The sequence below is a fragment of the Equus przewalskii genome, chromosome 10 (genome assembly GCF_037783145.1).
Source record: "Equus przewalskii isolate Varuska chromosome 10, EquPr2, whole genome shotgun sequence".
Classification (NCBI taxonomy): domain Eukaryota; kingdom Metazoa; phylum Chordata; class Mammalia; order Perissodactyla; family Equidae; genus Equus; species Equus przewalskii.
Genome location: NC_091840.1, coordinates 46,142,980 through 46,165,101, shown reverse-complemented (window position 1 = coordinate 46,165,101; position 22,122 = coordinate 46,142,980). Strand labels below are relative to the sequence as shown.

Below are 22,122 nucleotides of genomic sequence, written 5' to 3'. Positions count from 1 at the left end.
TGAGTCATGAGTACTCAAACGTTTGCCACGTCATTATTCTAAAAAACAAATAAACAAAACCAGAGGCTCCGTATGGCCAAGGATGTGGACACAAGGCCCGCGGCAGGCAGGACGCCCCTCCAAGGCGGCTCAGGCCTTTTCCATCTCTTCACTCCTCCTCCTCCTATTTTCACTGCATTGTGTTGCTATGGAAACAAGGGGCACCTCAGGCTCCCAGAGCTCAGCCCAGGTGCTGTTAACTCCAGGAAGAACGTCAGAGTGTGAATAAAATAAAAGCCCCAATCGTCCAGGCCTCGTCTACACACATGTCTGCCCTCCAGATATGTTTATCGAGTGACCGTGCGTTCACACATGCCTGCAGGGATCGCCACCTGCACAGGTCTGTCCCCAGGCTTGGGTCTGAGGGAACGTCGCTCCAGTTTGCCGGTGCAGGTATGGCATGTGATTACATGTGTCCACACAGCCCAGGATTATTCTTACTAATGTCAGAAATATGAAGGTAGAGAACATCTACCAACTGTTAACTACATACCAGGCACTGTGCTCCAGGCTTCACCCAGATGATCTCCTTTAAACTTCACAACAATAGTACCTACATGTAGGTACTATAATTATTCCCAGATAAAGAAACAGAGGCACAGAGAGGTTGTGTCACTTACCCAAGGTCACCCAGAACATATGAACCTAACCACTGAATCTGCATTGTGGGGAAAGAGAACTTTAAATGTCACTGGTTCCCAAACAGCTGCAAACCCAGCAGCCTCAGAAGCACCACCTCTGGTCCTGAGAACACACAGGCTTCCTGGGCCCCACCCAGGCCTGAGGAAGCAGAATCCCCGGGCTGGGTCTGCACTGCAGCCAGGGGAGGCAACCATGGGTCCAGCACTGGGTTGAGCTGGCGGACAAGGTTGGACAGGACATGGCAGGGCGGGGACAGGGGCTACTCCTGGGCCCAGAAATGGGCCTGGGGAAGTCTGTAGCTCAAAGCTCCTCGGTTCCAGAAGGCATCTGCTAGTGGCAAGGTAACCAAGAAAGTGCAATGGCTGCCGTCACACACACACAGCCCAGGGCAGGGCTCCAAAGTCAGTTATGTGGCTTTGTGGCCTGCCAAGCACGGATTTCCACCCACTCCACCCTCTCAGAATGAGCTGGGCGTGAGGCGGGGGGGTGACACTGCGGTAACCTGCTGGTTCACAGCTCAGCCCAAGGCAGGAAGGAGTCGGCCACCTCACCTGAACAACAAACAGTGACGCAGCCCCCATGGGGAGAGGGACACAGGCAGAAACCACCGGGCCACCACAGGGCAGGAGGAGCTAATGTGACCAGCTAAATGTAACCTCGAGGTTCTAGCTGCTCCGGGAACACGGAGAAGGGAAGGCTTCATTCTCACGGGAAGGAGGTGTTCAGAGAGGAAGCAGCATCTAAGCTGGTGTGGCAGGATGGGTGGGATGATGCTGATGGAGGAGAAAGAAGTAAAGGCATTTCATGCTGTGGGGAACAGCATAAGCAAAGACGTCAAGGCTGAAAAGTGCCAGAAAACAGCAAGTCACACCATCTAGCTAGAGCTAAAGGTCAAGAGGAGGCACAGCTGCAAGAAAAGAAGAAAGAAACCTTAGAAATGTACTGAGGCCCAAAGAGGTTAAGTAACTTGCCCAAGGCCCCCGAGCTGGTGGAGTCAGGATTTAAACATCAGCTGCCTGACTCCACAGCCCATGAATTGACCACCAAGACGGGGTGCACCAAGTGGTAGCCTTTTCTTCTGTGCAGTTTTTAGGACGCTGTAAAGGTGAACCTGGCTGGGTCTGCAGCAGTGGTTCTCAGCGGGGTGGGAGAGCTTTTATACCCCCACCCCAGAAACTCCGCAATGCCTGGAGACATTTTTGATTGTCAGTACTGGGGGTGGGTTGTTGGCATCTCGTGGGCAGAGGCTAGAGATGCTGCTCCTCATCCTGCAATGCACAGGACAGCTCCCACAACAAAGAACCACCCAGCCCCAAATGTCAACAGAAACTCCGGCCTGGAGTGACCCCCCACACCCCCGCCTGTAGCTCATGTTAACATCCAGCCCAACCTGAACCACTGACAGTCACCACACTCGTTTGTCCATGGGCACAGGGGTTCCCAAATTTTGCTGCATATTGCAATCACCTGGGGATCTTTACAAAGTACTGACACTGGGTCCCACCCCAGACATTCTGATTTCCAGTTCTGGAACTGGATGCAATCTGGGCATGACAAGTTTTTAAAGCTTCCCAGGTGACAGAAAGTGCGGAAAAGTTGGGGAAGCAGGGCTTGGTGGGGGAGCAGGAGGATCGAACTATCTGCTGTGGACCAAAGACAGTCAGTGGATGCTGACGCCAGAAAGAGAAGTCGTCAGAGAATAAACACAATGCTTCAGAACTGCCCAGCCTCCCACCGGCTGTCCCCGCACCGGGTCCCAGGAACAGGCCTGTGTGGAATCAGCACTAACAAGGTCTGCCATCGGCCCGGCAGATCGAGGCCTCCTTGGAGCGGGGGTTGCAGAGCTAGAGATGGCTTTGGGGATGATGAATTAGTCAGAGCTGGCAGAGGCCCGAGGAGGAGGTTAATTAGACAGCCTTTGTCACTGTCTGGGCAGGAGATAATGGGCCTGAACCAGGAGGAAGGCGGGAGAGGACCCCATGACTCAGGGGCTTCACAACCCAGTGACAGAGAAAGAGCTGGATCTGGAAGAAAGAAAAGGTTAATTGAGAGTGAGCCTAGTCTGGGGACACAGCAGGAGATGATCGGTCAGGGGCTGGAGGTGGAGACAGGGCACCAGGAAGGGGTGGCCTGGGGAAAGGGACTAGGGAGTGGCCACGGGGAGACAGGAGCCAAAACTTGAGAGGGATGACGTGCCCCGAGCAGAGGTGGCCCACAGTGGCTCTGTGAGCAGAATCTGACCTGCAGGAGAGGCCACATATGGCTTTGTTTTTTAATTCTTGAGTTAGTTGTCAAGATTTTGCCTAAAACTCCAGATTTCCAGCTTCTTTTGTAAAGTAGAAGATCTGGTGAGACAGGCAGTGTTCCCGCAGAGTGGCAATGTGCACCCCCAGCCCCTCTCCCTGGTTGATCCCCCAGGCATCAGGTCTGTCTTCAAAAAGAAGAGATGAGGCCCTAAGTCAGAGAGCAGTGATGCTGGAGCAGTTGGTGGAGAAGCAGGGAGGGAGCCAGGCACCGCACAGAGACTGAGAGCTGACTTCTCGTGGCCTGGTTCTGCACCCACCACCTTGGAGCTGTGCCATCTCAAGCTAGGAACATCCCCGCTTGGGGTCTCAGTGTACACAACTCATCTGTAAATAAGGAGGTTGAAGCCCATGACCTCTAACTGTCCATCCTCATGTCCACTGGCCTCCCGCAGGCTTTCCGAGCCAACCCCTCTGGTCAGGCTTTGAGACGAAGCCTGGAAAACCTAAACTCTTCCAACAAAGATCAGCCCAGTCAGTGAGAAACCCCAAACACAGCCAATGGGGCCAAGGATGACCAGCCAGGGGAGGAGAAGGCTCAGCAAACAAGAGTCACTTTCCAAAGTCTGAAAAGGTCTCAGGAGAAAGAGACATTAGCCTTATTTCAGCAGCGGGCTGGGGGACCAAGAAACGGCAGTTACTGAGATTCCAGGTGAAAATAATGGTCAGCTTTGAACAATCAGAGCTGTATTGAAATAGACTAGAAATCCTTACGAGGTAATGAGCTCCCCATCACTGGATGTAACCAAGCTCAGGCCACTAGTTTTAGGGGCACAATAAATTCACATAGTAGCTAATCTGAGTTTATTTCAAGTTGTAAGATTCAAGAACTCCCGAGATCTGGGGATCTCCCCTAAAGGCTCCTTTCTCCCTCTCCCAATGCTCCCAGAGAGAGCTGTCAAAGATTAGGTTCAGACTCTGCCATCCAGAGAGGGAAGGTTTAGATGGTCTGTAAAAAGCACAGAACGTCCACCTCCTTGCTCCCCCTGCCCTTCATGAGGGCCACAACCCCACAGCCAGACCCAGCAACCCTGCTGCCTGGCCGCCGTCCCAGCATAGGCTCACCCAGGGCCCCCTCAGAGGCAGAGAGAGCAGCTAGCTCCTGGGGGAGGGTCCATCTACACCCCCTCCTGACACTCCTGTCCCCACTCCCTGCTCCCAGCCCAGAGGAGCCAGCAGGAGGACGGGGGTTGGAGCACCCTCCTCCCCATTCCCAGACACCTGTGAGTACTGCCTGGGCCCCATCCATCAGGAGCCTTGGGGGCGGGGGGGTCCTGACACACCCAGGGGTCCACAGTGTGTAGCACAAGGGATGCACAACATGGGAAGTCAGAGCCTCTCTCCAAAGCCCACCAGGAGCACTCCTTCCCCAGCCCTGGCCAAATCCAGCTCCCAGTAAGCTGGGCAGAGCATCCTGGCCTCCTCTTCATGGGACCCTGAGCCTTCCCATCGAGGCCAGCCAGCAGGCCTCTGGGCCTGGGAGACCTGCGAAGAAGCTCAAGTGCGTGGCCAGAGACCTGGGGGTCCACAAGGACTCTTTCAGGGAGCTGAATGGGGTGAAGGGGGCCCCCCAGGGATCGCTGGGCCTAGGCCCGGGGCCACAGGCTGCCCCATCTGCATTCTGCTCTCCTGCATCCCTGCCCTTGTCCCCAACAGTAGCACAGTTAGCCCTGTCCCACCGGACCAAGGACCATTCATCTCACCAGCCACACAGAAAACACCCTCACATGACCCCAGGAATAAGCAGAGCCCCTCCTGCCCGCAGTCCCACACCCCCCTCAGAAGAGCCCCAATGCCCAGTACCTACTGGCCAGAGCTGCCAGCCAGCTCCCTGCTCGTGGGTATCAGCAGATACCCACTAGACCTGGTCAAAACCCAAGCAGCTGTATGTCCATCAAGGAATCAGAACAGGGACTCACCAGATCTTCCTGGGCATGGCAGGGGCCGGCCAGGATGAAGGCCAGGAGCACACGGATCCCTGGAGTTTTCAGACCCTGCTGCCTGGCAAATGGCACCTCCAGGTGCATCTCCAGTGCCTGGCAAGGAAATCAGGCCACAGCCCAATTGCCAGCTAAGCACCCGCCCGCCGTGCTTCTCCCCGTAGCCACTCACGCCCCAAGACTCCAGATCCCAAAACAGACATGTTCGTGGTTACCATAGGAACTCGCTAAAGCCAAAAAAGGCACCACACAGTCACCCACATGGGCCCTCCAAGCTCAAGTCCACCGGCATGGGCAAGCATACACACACGCCTACACACACCTACGCATGCCAACACAGTTCTCAGGCTCAGGGCCCACCCTGAAGAAATCAATGAGCTAGGGCCTTGAGACAGAAACAGGGACATTCCCCTCGGCCCCACCTGGAACAGGTCTGAAGTGGGCTCCCTGCATGCACAGTCTCGCCAACTCTCAGTTACAAGGGCAGTGGCACCAGCCAGTGCTCATCTGGAGCTCACCTGCTAAAGGCGCTCCAGGAGCTGCACGGGGTGGGGGCCAGAGCCCAGGGCCACCCCCAGTTCCACCTGCTTCCTGGCCACAGACCAGCTCTTACATCCCTTGGCACACTGTTCCCTTCCTCTGTCCCCTTCTATGGGGGGGCGGGGGTAGGTCTAAGGGTCAGGACCTAAGCCAGCCACACAAGAGGTGAGACGGGACGGGGGACTGGAGATTGTACATTCAGAGCCTGACTCCCTCATCTCTGTAAACTGGACCAACATCCACCCAAGGGCTCACCTGGAAACTTGAGAGTCTTCACCTTGACCCCTCCCTTGCCCTCACCTCCCACACCCAAACCAGCTCCAGGCTGAGAAGTCCACCTCCTTGATGGCGCTCCAGTCTGCCCACTCTCCCCAACTCCAGTGCGCCTGCCCCAGCCTCCAACCTCTCCAATGTGTTGGCAGAGGGCAGCCGGGCGGCCTTCAGACCCAAATTTGGCCACGTTACTCCCCAGACCCAGGTTAAAACCCTTCAATGGCTCCCAGTCATCCAGAGAAGCAAGCCCAGCCCTCCACACAGCTGTCCTATACTCCTAGACATGGCCCAGTCTGCCCTGGCACTGCCACCCCTGTTTGCTATCTGGTAACAATAACCACACTCAGGTCCCTCCTGTGCATTTCTTGCCTCCCTGCCTGTGCATTGGGGCTGGCTGGAGTGCCTCTCTCTCCTCCGGGCTGACCTTACTCACCCTTGGAAATGGCTCAGGCATCACCAAGTCTCCAGGAAGCCCTACTCCATCCTCTCTGAGGCCATCTCTGCTAGCACTTGTCACATTCCATTGTGATCGTCTGTCTATATGTCTGTCTCCCTGCAGGGCTGCAAGCACTCACAAGCAGTCTGTGTCTTTTTCATCTCTGCTTCCCCACCAACCCCAGGGCCTAGCACTGGGCTTGGAATGTAGGTGCCCAGTAAATCCGAGCTGAACTAATTCAGCCTTCTAACCCCCCGAAACATCAAGCTTCTCCATCCTTGACCATCCCAGCATGCTCTCAGCAGATGCCCTAAGTGTGTAAGAGAGGAGTTGACTAAGATGAGGCAGCCCAAGAAAGTTCTAAAACATCTTTGTGGTACCTGAAGGATTCTTATAATCACGGTAAACAAAGACCTGGTGGAACATGGGGAAATGAATTGGTGATCATGGCCTTCAACCAGTGCATGAAAAAAGTCATTAAACTGGAATCAAGGGGTGGACTGTGGAGGGATGGGCTTTCTGGAAGGAAGGCTGGAAAGCTGGAAGCAGAGACTTGATGCACTGACACCTGGGCCCTGACTCTCCTCCCAAGATGAGAATGTGGCCTTGCTAACAACAGAAGACCCAGGAGAAGCAGATATCTGTGAAGGTAATCCTCTAGATTTGGTGCATAATTCTTACAGAACTGGGATGGAAGCCCTGAGTTTAAAAGCGCTATGACGCAGCAAGAAATCGACCTTTCTGAATGCAGCAAGTCCCCATCCTGCATGAACAATGACTCCAACAGCTGCCGTCAGGGACTCCAGGAGCTAAGGGAAGCAACCCTGAGTCACACTGTATCTGCCCCTGCCCTCTGTGGTCCCCTCACTTCCTGCAGGATTTTGAATTCTTAGCTGGTAAAACTGAAACCTAGGATAGAGGTGGCTGTGGGGTGTCCTCTGGCCAAACCACAGGACCAGGTGCTGGGCAGACCACTCCTCCAGGCCCTCTCCCTCCCTCTCTTGAGGAAGAAACAAGAGGACACAGTCAACTTTAGTCTCCAGCACGTGTTTTCCGTCTATTCAGAAATGCCATTTCTAGTGACCAAGAACTGGGACCATCAGTTAAAAAGTTGGATTCTTTCTCCTACAAGGCAGTAGGTTCTAGATTTCTCCATCATCAGGAGTGTGCATGATACTGTGCCCCCAGCTGTGGAGACAGGCTGCACTGAACCATCCCCATGCTCACCCAGTCCCACCGTGGCCCGTCTCCACATAGGACAGTCATTTCAGATGATTGGAGCATGTCTTACCAGCCTGTGCACCAGATACACAAACACACAAGCACACACACTTCTTCCTTTAGCAAAGAAGCAGGGGTCTCTGAGAGGTAGCGTGGGGGCATAAAAAAAAAAAAGCACCCACAACTAGAAGGACCTGCAACTAAGATATACAACTATGTACAGGAGGGCTTTGGGGAGATAAAGCAGAAAAAAAAAGTGGAGGAAAGCATCTAAGGCTCCCAGCTCAGGTCCCCACCCTCCGGATGCTGTTCCAAGGACCTCCACGAGCAAACCCTAGATACCTGGCCCTCCCAACCTGGGCTCTCCTCTGGGGGAATCTAGTCCAGCTATGGATCACCTACTGCAGAAAGGGATCTTATCCCAAGCTGGCCTCAGAGCAGGCTGGAGAAGGGGGAGCCTCACCTGTTGACCGTGCCTCCTTCCCTCCATCCCTCCACCTGCACGTGATGGGCTAACCATGACAACCCATAATTGATTCATTCAGCAAATACAGACTGAGAACCTGCTATGTGCCAGGCACCGTGTTAGATCCCAGGGAGCCAGAGATGAAGTGTGCAGAGCCCCTGCTCCCAAAGACCTTCATTCATTCATGCCTGCATTCACTTATTCAACAGCGAGCACCTACCATCATCAAGGTCCTGAGAGAAATACAAAAGGACAAAAGTCATGAAGCTGAACTCCTAGAATGTCAAAGCCAGAAGAGAGCAGATTAGACACTAATCCAACTTTCCCATTTTACAGATGAGGAAACTGAGGCTCAGAGGAGTTAATGATTTGCCCACTTGTTAGCCTGGGACTATAACCTGGCCCTCCCAACTCTCTCCTGCATGTACTGTCACCCCATCCTCCAGTGTTCCTGTGTGGCCCCATGCCCCCTGCACCCCTTGACTCTGAGCGTCTTCATCATTCAGGTATCACAGATGCCATTCAACCTGGGGCTCCAGCAGGGCGATGGGACCTCTCACCCACAGCCTTGTGGAGGCAGAGGTGCATTCTGTGGCCAAGGCACACAGACTGTCCATGTACGAGGCCCCCGTGTACATTGGGAAAAGAGAGTGAGAAAGTGGGGCAGGGTAGGTGCTGAGAACTACTCAGCTCGAGCCTGGACTGAACCAGCTGTGACATACAGGCCTGGGTTCAAATCCCAACTCCATGACTTACTCACTGATGACCTTGACCAAGTTTCCTAACTTCTCCGAGCCTCCACTTTCTCATCTGTAAAATGCAGAGAGTAATGGTAGCTGCTTCATGAGGCAGTTGTGAAACCTCAGGGGAACTGTGCACTGAAAACTGAGCACATAGTAAGTGCTCAATGATGGTGAGACCAGAACCCCCATCTTCAGAGCTGCATGGCTCAGAGACACCTCCAGGAGTTGCATGGCTGACTGTCTTCATGACAAGGACGCCAGGTCCCTGGGGAAGGAGCCAAAGCAATCAGGAGCACAGGCCACAGCGGAGAAGTCAATGGGCTACAAAAGTAGATTGAAGATGTCTCACCCAGCAGAGGCAGAAGGAAGGCAGCATTCTGGGAGAGCCCTAGCATGTGCAATTGGCTACCTAACAGACCTGTCAGTGAGCAGAGCCATGTCCTGGGCATCCGCATCCGGGTAGAACTCCATACTGGGTACTGTCAATGGGGGGTTGGGGGGCGCCGCTGGGGACAGGTTCTAATCTCCCTTTTAGTCCCAAGGGTAGTGGGGCTGGCTAGATAAAAACTCTTAGGATGTCTGCCCTGCCCACAAGCCATCTTTCTTCTCTGAGAACTAACACTTCCCACATAGAGAGGTGGCTGCAGCAGCCGTATCTTATACATAAAACCCCACCTCTCCAGCTAAACTGCTTGGACCAGGGGGACACAACAGACCCAAGCTGGGCCAATAAGATTCTCTGTCTCTTTTTTAACAGCTTGACTGAGATGTAATTTATTTACCATACAATTCACCATTTTCTTTTTTTTTTCTTTTCTTTTTTTTTTCAAGGAAGATTAGCCCTGAGCTAACTACTGCCAATCCTCTTTTTGCTGAGGAAGCCTGGCCCTGAGCTAACATCCATGCCCATCTTCCTCTACTTTATATGTGGGACGCCTACCACAGCATGGTGTGCCAAGTAGTGCCATGTCCGCAGCCAGGATCTGAACCGGCGAACCCCGGGCTGCCGAGAAGTGGAACGTGCGAACTTAACCGCTGTGCCACCGGGCCGGCCCCTAATTCACCATTTTAAAGTGTATAATTCAATAGTTTTTAGTATATTCACAGGGTTGTGCAACCATTGCCACTATCTAGTTCCAGAACATTTTCATCACCCCAAAAAGAAGCCTGGATCCTTTAGCATTCACTCCCCTTATTCCCCCTAACAAACTCCCCAGCCCCAGGAAACCACAAATCTATTTTCTGTCTCTACGGATTTGCTTATTCTAGACATTTTATATAAATGGAATCACACAATATGTGGTTTTTTGTGACTGACTTTCACTCAGCGTAATGTTTTCAAGGTTCACCTATGTTGTAAAACATATCAGTACTGCCTTCCTTTTGATGGCCAATACACCATTGTCTGGATGTGTCACATTTTGTTATCCATTCATGTGTTGATGGACAATTGGGTTGCTTCCCTTTGGGCTATTATTAATAATGCTGCTATGAACATTCATGTATAAGTTTCTATATGGACATATATTTTCATTTCTCTTGGGTATATACTTAAGAAAGGAATTGCTGGTCATATGGTAACTCTATGTTTAACCTTTTGAGAAACTGCCAGATTGTTTCCCAAAGCAGCTGCACCATTTTACATTCTCAGTAGCAGTGTATGAGGGCACTAATTTCTCCACATCCTCACCAACACTTGCTATTATCTGTCTTTTTGATTATAGTAATTCTAGTGAGTGTGAAGTAGAATCCTTTTGTGGTTTTGATTAGCATTTCCCTGATGGCTAATGATGCTGAGCATCTTTTCACGTGCTTATTGTCCATTTGTACATCTTCTTTGGAGAAATGTCTATTCAGATCCTTTGCCCATTTTTTAATTGTGTTATTACTACGTTATTATTGTGTTATTATTATGTGTTTGTATATTGAGTTGTAAGAGTTCTTTATATATTTTAGATATAAGCTCCTTATCAGATATATGATTTGCAAATATTTTCTCCCATTCTGCGGGTTGTCTTTTCACTTTCTTCATGGTGTCCTTTGCAGCACAAAAGTTTTTAATTTTTTTGAAGCTCAATTTATCAATTTGTTGTTGTTGTTTGTGCTTTTGGAGTCATATCTAAGAAACCATTGCCTTATCTAAAGTCGCAAAGATTTACATCCATGTTTTCTTCCAAGGGTTTTATAGTTTTCACTCTTACATTTAGGTCTTTGATCCATTCTGAGTAATTTTGGTAAATGCTGTGAGAAAGGAGTTCAGTTTTATTCTCTTACATGTGGATATCAGTTGTTTTAGCCCCGTTCACTGAAAGACGGTTTTTCTCCACTGAAATGTCATGACACCCTTGTTGAAAACCAATCGACCACAAATGTGAGGGTTTATTTCTGGACTCTGAATTCTCTTCCATTGATCTGTATGTCTGTCCTTACGCCAGCACCATGCTGTCTTGATTATTGTAGTTTTGTAGCACAAATTTTGAAATTGGGAAGGACAGTCCTCCAACATTGTTCTCCTTTTATAAGATTGTTCTTGAATTTCCATGTGAATGTTAGGATCAGCTTATCAATTTCCGCAAAGAAGCCCCCTGGATTTTGCTGGGGTGGGTTCCAGTTCCTGCTCAACCCCTCCTGAGCTCTAGCTCCACCTCCTCCCCCAGGCTCCCTGAGGCTTCCTGGGGTTTTTTTCCATAAATTCCATCTTTTGCTTAAGTGGGTTTTTGTTTCTTGCAATCAAAAGAATCTTAACTAAATACAAGAACGAACACAGTCCTACACACTGTCTCAAATGACCTCAATATCCCCACCCCGGTGCCTAAGCCCTCAGACTGCCCCCCAGATCCCCAGAGACCCCACTGGGGCCCAATCTCAACACTGGCCTATGCCCCACCCCTTCACTCCACCTTGTAACTAGTTCCCTTCCAGGTTACATAGAGATCATCTTTACCAGTTAAAACAAACAGGCCCGCAATAAGGCTTGTGAAATTGAACTAGATGTCCCAAGACAGCAGCGAAGGAAACACCTCCACCACCCCACACCATCTGCTCCATGCCTGGAATCTCCTTCAATAAGCAGATGAGCTCTGGGAAGCTCTAGGAAGGCCAGACATTGTTGTGTCCATTGGACAAAAGATACGGAAACGGAAATCCAGAGAAGTTAAGTGTCTTGCCCAAGAGTAACTTGCCCTGGACGCTGTGGCTGATGCACACCCCACGCCAACCAGCACAGGCAGGCCCATTGTCCTCCCCCATTTTTAAGAGCTGCTTTAGAAACCACCTCCTCCCATCAGTCTTCCAGGACTACTCCCACTGCACCCCTGGCGTCAACTCTACAGAGAGACTGAAAGCTCTCAGAGGGCAGGGACAGTTTGTTGTCCATCCTAGCCCTGCCAACTGCCCACCGTCACCCTTCTGAGCAAAAAAAACAGAGTGGGAAGCCTCTTATTTTGACCCCTTTATATGCCAACTCTCAACACTGGTTGTGCTTTGCCCAGGGACCCGTACCCAGGGATGCACAGTCAGTGCTGGCACCTGAATGGCACAGCAGAGCGAGGCCGGCCTGGAAAAGCTTTCAGCTCATGTGGGGGAGTTACAAGTAGGAGGGGCTGCCTTCAAGGGAGGAATTTTTCATGCACAAACTATTCTCACGTGGCAGGATAATATTCTGAGCTAGCGACCAATGCCATTTCTCCTGCTAGAATTTCCCCCCTTTTCAATTCACTCAGTTGGAGCAGGTGGTTGGTCAGTACTCATTGCCCAAGGGAGGGATGTGGATGGAAGCTGACCTTTCTTAAGTCTCAAGGGGAAAAGAGGATCAGGATGCAGACAAAATGGTTTGGCCAGAAACCCGGAGGGCAAAGGAACAAAGGTGGTGATGGAAGAGCCATTGGAGGTTCTAGGACAGAGGTGTGCCTGCTCAGGGCTTCCCAGACAGACGAGTGAACATGTGGTAAACTAATATAAGGGCCCGCCCCGTGGCTGAGTGGTTAGGTTCATGTGCTGTGCTACGGCGGCCCAGGGTTTCACCAGTTCGGATGCTGGTCGCGGAAATGGCACCGCTCATCAAGCCATGCTGAGGCGGTGTCCCACATGCCACAACTGAAAGGACCCACAACTAAAAATATATATGCAACTATGTGCCAGTGGGCTTTGGGGAGAAATAGGACAAATAAAATCTTTTAAAAAAACCCAAAAAACTAAGGCAGACAATTCCCAGACCCAAACTCTGGTGTTGGAAGCCTCAGAGAGCCCCAGGGCCAGACTGATCAGGATGACATACATCTGGTAACTGATGACTCAGTGACCAACTGACCATACACATACACATACGCACATGCACACAAACACACACACACACACACACACACACACACACACACTGGGGTGTTTTATGAAGTCCTAGAACTACGTGGCACAAGTTTTCGTGTAGGTGGGAATGTCAGAAAGACAATCTGATGAGACTAGGGCTTCACATAAAAATTGAGGTGATAGAAAATTATAATTATATTTCTTACACCCCTAAGTGGTTGCTTAAAAGTCACACCGCTATACACAGTCCCACTGTTCTGGTGCCTGCTGCTTCCATTCCAGCACCGGCCTTTCCCTAGATAACTCAGGAATCAAAAGCCAGGTCCAGCCTCCTCCAATCCAGAAGCCCCTGAGACGGAGATGGAGAATCTGACAAACGCCAACAGCACACTCGTTTCCCACAACTTAGCAGGGAACGAGGGCCCCAGGGGAGCTCCTGTCTGCCATCATCTCTGACCTTTACATAACAGGAAGTGACTACTTACTTGACCTTCAGGCTCGCCAGCATGGTCTTGTCGATCCTGCCAAGAGAAAAGCAAGGGCTTTGATCAGTGCCAGGGCTGAGGGCTCCCACATGGCATCTGCAGGGGAGAGGTCCTTGGGCCAGTATAGACCACCAGACCAAGAGGGCCCTGTGGGGGACAGCTGCCACAGGGGGAAGTTCTCCTCCAGCCCTGGGAGGAGCTGGGAGCTCTGGGAGGGCTGGGGTCACACATAACCCTGTGAGATGGGTACTGTTACTCTCTCCAATTTGAAGATGAGGAAACTGAGGCTCAGAAGGGTAAAATCACTGACCCAGTCTGAATCCAGGTATCTGACTCCAGACTCTGGAATCTTAAGCACTCTACATGTGGCCTCTCCTTTCATCAACCCCACTCCACAAGAGGACTCTGCCACCTAGCTTCATCTGTCACTGGCAACTGGACATTCAACGCATCGCTATCTGCTGAGCTTCTGCTTTGGAAAGATGCCAGCACCCCAGCAGCAGGGACCCGCCTGTTCTGGGAGCTGCCAGTCCATCAAGGAAGCACACTCTACTCCTGGGACAGAGCCAACAGCAGGCTCCAGGGTGCACGGGCAGTGGGATCTGTCAGGCACAGGAGCTCAGAGCAGGGAGGATCACGTTTGCCGGCAGACTGTCCTGGCAGCCAGCTCCTCCGCCCCAGCCTGCACCCGCCCTCGCTGAAGACAAGGCAGAGCCACTAAGCTTCTATTTTTACCCGCTGCATATGCCAGCCCTTATGGCTGGTAGAAGAGGCCCCTTCCTCTCTCCAGAGAGAAAAACGTGCACAAGATTCCCCCTGTTGGTGTCTCCTCTTCTTTAGGGGTCACAACTATCAGTGTCACCACTAGTGTCACATCACCACCAGTGTCACTACTACTGCCATTGTCACCATCACCATCAGTGTCACCATTGGCACCAGTGTGACCATCACCACCTGTGTCATCATCACCACCAGTGTCATCATTGCTCAGTGTCACCACCATCAATGTCACCACCACAACCGCTGTCACCATCACCATCAATGTCATCATCACCATCAGGGTCACCATCCCCACCAGTCTCACCATCACCATCAGTGTCACCACCAACATTGCCACCATCACGACCAGCATCACCATCGATGTCACTATCATCATCAGTATCACCACCATCCCCTGTGTCACTATCACCCGTAGTGTCGCCATCACCATCGGTTTCACCACCACCCCTTGTAATCACCACCATCAGTGCCACCAAAATCACCACCACCTCCAAGATGCTTGAAACCCTGGTAAGTTCTTTCAGTCACCCCTGTCCAATCAACTCAGCTCTGCCACAAGTTTCCCATACACACAACTACTGGGGCCAGGAGGGGAGGGAGTGGTATCAGGGGCCACATGGTGAAGATGCAGAGCTGCCCCAGCAATCACAGGTCAGCACCAAGCCCTCGAGCTGAGGGTGGGACCCTTTCACTCTGAGTAAACTCTCAGTTTCCTCAGTAAACTGAGGAAACTTCTGACCTCAGTTCCCAACAGTGAAACAAGCCACACCCAAGGCTCCTGGGCCAGGTTCTTCCCCACACACCTCCTGGGCCCCTTTCTTGGGGATTCCACACCTGGTCCCCAGGGGTCTCATTGGGCTCCCAACCTACTCTGGGATGCAGAGCCTCCGCCTCTCCCATTCAATCCAGCAGATGGGAAGGGTGGACCCGGGAGTCAGACTCCCACGCTCTGCTGTAATACGTGTAACCCAGAGCAACCCAATGGTAACCCCTAACAATAAGCCCCTACATTTTGCATCTTCTCAAGAAATCTTTTTAATTCTTATAACATCCCCGTGTTGTGGGTAAGGCAGAAATCCCCCACTTAAACATGGGGAAACTGAGACCCAGAGAGGGGAAGTGTCGCATCTGAGTTCCTCATTAAGTCAAGATGGAGCCAGGACTAGAACCCAGACTCTTGGTGTGGTGCCCTCTCAACCTGACCACCACGCCACCCACTGGTGCTCTGGGTCACAGGAGCCCGTGTCCCAGCACCCACACCCACCCACAGCCTGTCCGCAGTGTTCCCACGCTGGGGAGTGGAACCGGGAGGGCAGGGCCTGTGGCCTCGGCAGGGCTGAGACAGGAGATAAGGCAGTGGCTGTGACACTGGGCATTCCCCAAGTTCTCCCTTGTTCTTCCTCTCTCCTCCCTCCCCCGCCTCATCCCATTCCCACTCATCACCTTGTCCACTCCGATGCTAATGGATATCCACTCTGGCATCCAATGGACCTTTTAAAATACCACCCTCTCAGACTCTCTTCACTGTCTGGAGTGGACCAGGGCTCCAGAAATCTGTAATTTAGCCCTCAACCAACGGCGATGTCCCCTCCAAGCTGACAGCCATCCCCAGATGATACCTACCCTAACCCTCCAACCCCACCAGGAAGCCCTGCTATCCCCTCAAGATCAATGCGCCCCCAACCAAATGCCTGTCATGGGCAAAACACCTCACTTAGTCATCCCATAAGCATCTACGGAGCATGTACGAGGTGCCAGGCACAGCTCTCTGTCTGCTCCACATTTCCCAGAGGAAGGTAGGCCTCAGGGAACACATCTCACTGCCTAGGGCCTGCCCTGCAGGAGCCCCAGCCCAGCCTCACACACTCGTCCCTGATCGGGAAGCAGACTATGTGATTGGAACCCAGATCCCACCCTCAGGACAGCAGCCCCTTGGCCCCAGGTGTCAGGGAGAGCCAGCTAGCAGGTATGAGGCCACACTCTGCCACCCCGGGCATCGTATCATCTTCACTGTCCCCATTTGCCCAAGATGGAGCAGCCACAATCCGTTCCTGCCAGAGGATGGATGGCAAAGAGCTTTCAAAGAGGAGGAAAAGAACAATCAGAAGCTACACGCATATGGGAGCAAGTAATCAGCCAGAGGAAGAGCCCACCTCTTGCCAGCCCCTGGTGCCTCCCTCTCTTCCCCTCACCTCTTGTGCATTCCCCGCCCCATTAGCCCACCAGCTTCCACACCAGGACACCTCCCAGGCACCCTCCCTCAAGCAGTAGGAACCTGTTCTGTGACAACACCCCAGGCCCAGAAGCTGAAAGGAAAGCGATAATGAAAACCACTAGATCCCGTTCTCCAGCTGAGGCGAAGCTGCCGGCAGCTGGTAATCAGAGACAAGTCTTCGACCTCAGTGTCCCCACTTTCTGGCCCCTTGAGGAGGAAAGAGCCTCTCGCTCGTCGCAGACAGAAGCTTAGGAGCAAAAGGTGGCCCAGTGGGTCAGGCAAGAGGCTGGAGTGCAGTCCCAGCTGCTTAGATGAAGATAGACCTGGATTGGCTGCCTGGGGTCGGGGAGGCAGGGGAGGGACCTCTGGAGACAGGCCTGCCCCCTCCTCTCACAGCTCACCCCTACAGGGAGGAGGCAGCCCAAAGGTCCAGCAGGCCACAGACTCCCCCACCACGAAGTCTCAAAGATGACACAGACAAGAGCATAACACACAGGCACAGACAAGAGCACACTCAGGTACAGAAGACCAGCGGCGCAGACCAGCACCTGCTCAGAAACACACAGTGCACATGTGGTCACACACACGGGCACACCCACCCAGCCAGGCACACACCTCACACATGGCCACACAGACTGGCCATCGCAGACACGCACACACATTCACAATCATCACAGACACACATACACATAGACAGGAACACATGACACAGAGACACACACATTCAACCACAGTCACACAGTCACACTCATACCGGCTCCAACTCCAACCTTCCAGATTCCCTTGAAGATTGTACCGAGGGACAGTGAAGAAAAGCTTAGTGTCTGATGTCCCTGCCAAGATCCTGCATCTCTGTCCAGCCCAGGCATCTGAAAGTGCCCCGCTCCTGACCCAGGTCCAGGCACAACCAGAGCCCTCTGTTCCCTCACCCAGCCACATTGCTCAACAAGACTTTACGGCTAGTTTCGCTCCCATCCCTTCAACTGCCCTCCCATCTGTCACGCACCATCCGAAACCCCCAAAGGAGACGCTGCGCTTCCTGCCAAACATGACTGTGGCTGCAGGGCCCCAGGTCCCGGCGATGTCCCCAGGTCCCGGCGATGTCCCGGGGGCTATTGGCAAGAGGAGAGCCGTGGTGCAGCAGGGTCAGCGGGCCACCGGCGTAGGGCGGGGCGCTCAGTACGGCACCTCCCCCACTGCCTGCCCCCTGGCCCAGGCTTCCTGTGGGTGAGGCCACAGGGCTGGGAGGTGTGTCCTGCCCCCCGGGAGGCACCAAGAAGGGCAGGAGAGGTCACAAAGGGCAGCTTCCCCACGCCCTGAGGAACCCGCAGCTCCGGAAAGGGCTCAGCTGGCAGATTGCACCACAGCTCAAGTTGGCAGCTTGGCCCCACACAGCCCTGGCTTCCTGGAACCCAAAGGAGGCCCGAGGATTCCCACAGCTGTGCCTGGGAGGGAGAGAAAGACCTGGCTGGAAGGCTCAGGGAGCCCTGCAGACTGAGGCGCCTCCCACCCACTCCCTGGCTCTCCCAGAGACGGGGCCATTGCTCTCTGTTCCACCATGGCTCAGCTCAGCACATGCCAGATAAACCAGCCTGCATATGTAATGACACCTGCACAAACATGGCACAAGATCCACAGGTACGCACAGGTACATGCATGCTCACATACGTGTCATTAGACACACACGCACAAGTGTACAGGTACTACGCACTCAGGTGCAGGCTCATATAGACATTAACAGACACCTGCAGGTACATCTCACACACATACAACTCCCCACACAGACACATGCTCACACATGGATGCAGACACACATGCTCACACACAATCAACACACACGTGCACACATGCCTACAAGGTGCATTCATATGTACACAGGCACAGGCACAGATCTGTACTTCTCAGACCCCCTCGAGTGTCCAGACAGAGGTCAGCAGTGCCCCGCTTCATGGGGCAGTGGTGGAGGTGGGAGGGGGGCACCTTGTGTGCGTTTGTTTGTCTTTCCAGCTGGAACTAAAGGCTACCCCTCGCCTCTGCATGCACCGGTGCTGACCATGTCAGGTACACAATAGGCACTCACTAATGCCAGCCCTTAGAGGGGTGTGACACATACACTACAGTAGACTAGGGTAGGGAGGCACAGAGAGGGCGCCAGGCCCCCGCCCCACCCCCAAGCAGCAGAGAAGGGGAAATAAGGCTGTGAGGTTGCCGCCACTGGCCTCCCTCGCTGGCCCACCCTCCCCACAGCTTCCTGTTTGGGGCCTGCTGCCACTCCAGGAGTCAGATCTGCACTGTGGTGCTGGAGGGCCACCCCAAGGTCATGGACAAGGGATGCAGGCATTTCCATTTTCTTCACTCCTCCACAGCAGGGAACACTCCAAGGGCCTCAGGCAGCACCCTGGATGGGCTGCAGGAGCAGCTTCACGGTCTTGGCCCAGTTCAGGGCTGGGGGGTGGAGAGCGTGGCATCCTTTCCTCCAAGGCAGCTGGAGGAGCCTGGTGGTCCCTGGTTCAGGCCACATCCTCCACCCCTACCTTCACTAGGAAAGGAAGGATCATGTGGTTGACCCTCTGGGGTTGTGTCAGACCGCTGGCTTCCCGCTGGACGTCTACTCCACACCAGACCTCTCACCTTCACTACATCCACCACACACCCAGGAGATGCTCAACAGGCGTCATGGACACCTTGGGTCCTGCCTGCCCTGTGGCCATTTGGCCTCTCTCTGAACAAAACAGGTCTGCACTCCATCGGCCCCTGGGGAAAGCACCTGGCCAACCAGGGCATCCACCCTCCCAGCCGCAGTGACAGGAAACCTAAGCACACCCAATAGGACTTATTCCCAAAACACTTGCCCCCTCTTCTCCCTAGGGTTGCTAAACCACAGGATGGAAGCCTAAGGCTGTGGAGAGCACAGGAAAATGCAGCCAACCCAGAGGAAGGCAGGGGAGAGAATGGACAGAGACAGGGAACGTGACAAAGATGAGGTTTTAAGCACATGATCTGAGCTCCTGGATCCAGCTGTGTTAGAAGCCAGATCCAGCCCTGGGTATATAAGAGCCAGGAATACATCCCTTTATTCCTAAAGCCAGTATGAATTGAGTTTCTCTCTCTCCACTGAGGAAGTCCCAACTAAAAGAAAAGGCTTGATGAGCGAAGGAGTGAAGACAGAAACACTCCTTCAGCTGCTCAGCCTGCTCCCGCACTGACACCAACACCTACTCCAGGCTACCACCACACTGGGCGCCGAGAGCACCAGGGTGAACCAGATGCCGCTCACAGCTTCAGCCCAGCTGTCACATGGGTTACTAACAACAAAATTCCTTTCACAAATTATTTACTTTTTTATCAATTAGAGGGAGTTTATGGCAAGCCCATCACTGGAACACATCATTTGACATGCTTTCCTGAGAGAAAAAGAGGTGGGGCTACAGTCACCCCGAGCGTGGGCACTTCCGGCCACCCATCTTTCTATTCTTATCTGTACACACATGTGACCATGTGTGCCTGTCGTCCACAACATGTTCTGGGGAAGACACAGCTGGGACTTGCTCCAACGCAGGCCCTCACAATCCACAAGACACCCAGGTAAACACTCAGGTAGAGGGCCACCTGAGCCAAGTGTTTGCAGACTCAGGAGGGATGCAGACCCAGGCCCCAGCATCTGAGGTCAGCAGGGTGGCCCAGGGACCAGGCAGGGAGGGGCATTTCAAGCATTTCAGCTGCTGCCACCCTAAGGCTGGACTCTCCCACCTGGGGTTCTGGTCCCTTGCATGGAAGCAACAGAAGACACAGAGTCATGGGACTCAGACACCTGGTCAAGGAGCAGCAATGGCCTGTCTGCAGCAGCAGGAAAGGGCAGAGAACTCACAGCATCCTGGACTTCCTCGAAGCCACTGAGATCCGGAACCTTGGAGAGTCCAGAAGGACTCATGCAGCTCCCCGCCCCCAGAGTGAGGGCCTGGAGAGAGAGAAGGGAGGTCCCCAGATGGCTTTTAATTTACTCTGTAAGCTCTGGAGGGAGGCGAAAGCCACCCCAGAGCTTCCTTCACTCTCCTCCAGCCTCAGCGCCCAGTCTCCCAAGCTTCGCAGCCGTGTGACTTCCAGCAGGTTACCCACCTCTCGGGGCCTCAGCTTCCTCCTCTGCAGTACGGAGTGGCTGCCACCAACCTCACAAGATTATAAATGCACATAAACGCTCAGCACAGGGCTCTTATACTTATTATCTACTATGATTCTGCCCCTCCCTCAGTCCCCACTCAGCTTCCTGTAGCCCCTGCTCTGACCCCTGGGCTCCTCTTCTGTGTGGGAGTGGACAGTGAGGGGTCCACAGCCTCTCTAGGAAGGCCTGCGAGTCAAGAGAAAAGAGAAGCACTCTGTGAGCCAGGCCCAGCCCTCCTGCCCCACCAAGCACAGCACAGCTTCCTCCCAGACCTCAGCTGACTCAGCTTGCCAGGTGGTCAGAATGGAGATGAGGACAAGCTATGGGGACAGGGGAGCCAGGGGCAGTGGCTGTGCCTGTGGGTGTACAATGGGCCAGAGCTGACCTCATCACTTAGCTTGTGTCAATCTCACAACCACCTCTGAGATGGTACCACTGCTATCCCCACTTTACAAATGGGGACATTGAGGCTCAGAGAGGTTAAGGAACTTGACAAAATTTACCCAGCTCAATGGTGGTAGAGCCCAGGTTCTCAGCTACTGCTCTGCACAACGATCTGCATCAGTAGGCGTCAATCACCAGATCAAACCAGCCCCAATGACTACAGAACCTACAGAAATGCAGAATTCGTGCAGTGCCCTTTTTACAGATGGGGAAACTAAGGCCCTGGAAGCAGAGCTCAGCTCAACAGCTGGGAGAGAACAATGACATGGGAAAGAACATGTGCCCAAGTCCTCCCAACTCCTAGCCAGACAGGCTCCTCCTCTCCTGAGGTTACTTGTCGCCCCTTCCACGGAGCCCACTTCGGGTCACCAAGTCACAAGGCCCCAGCTTCCCCGGTGGAGGTCCGTGGGTGTTCTGGGTCCAGCTGAGGGGCAAGTCTCAGCCAGAGACCCAACCCCAGGACAGAGCTTCGGGGAACCCACCTAGTTCTCTGGGCTTTAGAGGAACATGGAACGGAGAAAGCTGGCTGGGATGAGAGGCGGAGACAGCCCACGCCCTGCCAGCAGCCCCTCCATCGAGTCTGCAGGCCCTCGGGGGCAGGAGGAAGGGAGAGACAGCACGGTTTCCTCTGCTTGGGCAGCTCTGTCCACGCAGCCACCAGTGGGAGCTGAAAGATGAGACAAGCTCCTTTGCCAGGCGTGGAGATGAGGCAGTTACAGGAAGCTCAGGAAACAGATGCCCCTAGAGAAGCAGGCACCAGATCACTCAGCATGGATCCTCCCCCGCTCCAGACAGCATGAGCTGGCACCAGAACTGACCCCACGGGGCTCGGCCCTTCTCCCACTGAACCACTGAATCACCTTGAGCAGGTCATGTACTCTTTAGGGGCTTCAGTTGCACTTTCTTCAAAGGGGAGGCTAGATTAGCCTCTGTTTCCTTCATAAGCCAGGTGAGGACAAAGGACGATGGCAAAGAAAGCCACTCTGATCTTCAGGAAAACAGGGTGCAGTGGCCTTCAGAGCCAGCAAACCCACATGAGTTATGAATCCACTCCTTGGGATGGAGATAAAATGACATCTAACATCTGTGTTGTGATTTACAGCACTGATCACTTCCCCACACAGTCTATCT

The 22,122-nt window shown here is 53.2% G+C and overlaps 1 protein-coding gene across 42 annotated transcripts in view; it reads right to left on the bottom strand.

The window, feature by feature from the left end:
• RAP1GAP2 (RAP1 GTPase activating protein 2) overlaps positions 1-22,122 on the bottom strand; it is a 211,596-nt gene that overhangs the window by 162,844 nt on the left and 26,630 nt on the right. For 18 of the 42 annotated variants that reach the window (XR_011523587.1, XR_011523596.1, XR_011523590.1 and 15 more), the window contains one exon: positions 13,394-13,429. The exons of 5 other annotated variants lie outside the window; for them this stretch is intronic. Coding sequence is in view for 23 of the 37 variants with exons in the window: in XM_070562956.1 (XP_070419057.1) it covers positions 13,394-13,429 (36 nt within the window). In the remaining 14 variants the exon portion in view is untranslated. Of the gene's footprint in view, positions 1-4,903; positions 5,221-13,393; positions 13,430-13,703; positions 14,015-17,142; positions 17,374-17,394; positions 17,618-22,122 lie in introns of those variants that run through there. 19 more of the 42 variants (XR_011523598.1, XR_011523593.1, XR_011523599.1 and 16 more) reach the window with 13 other exon arrangements.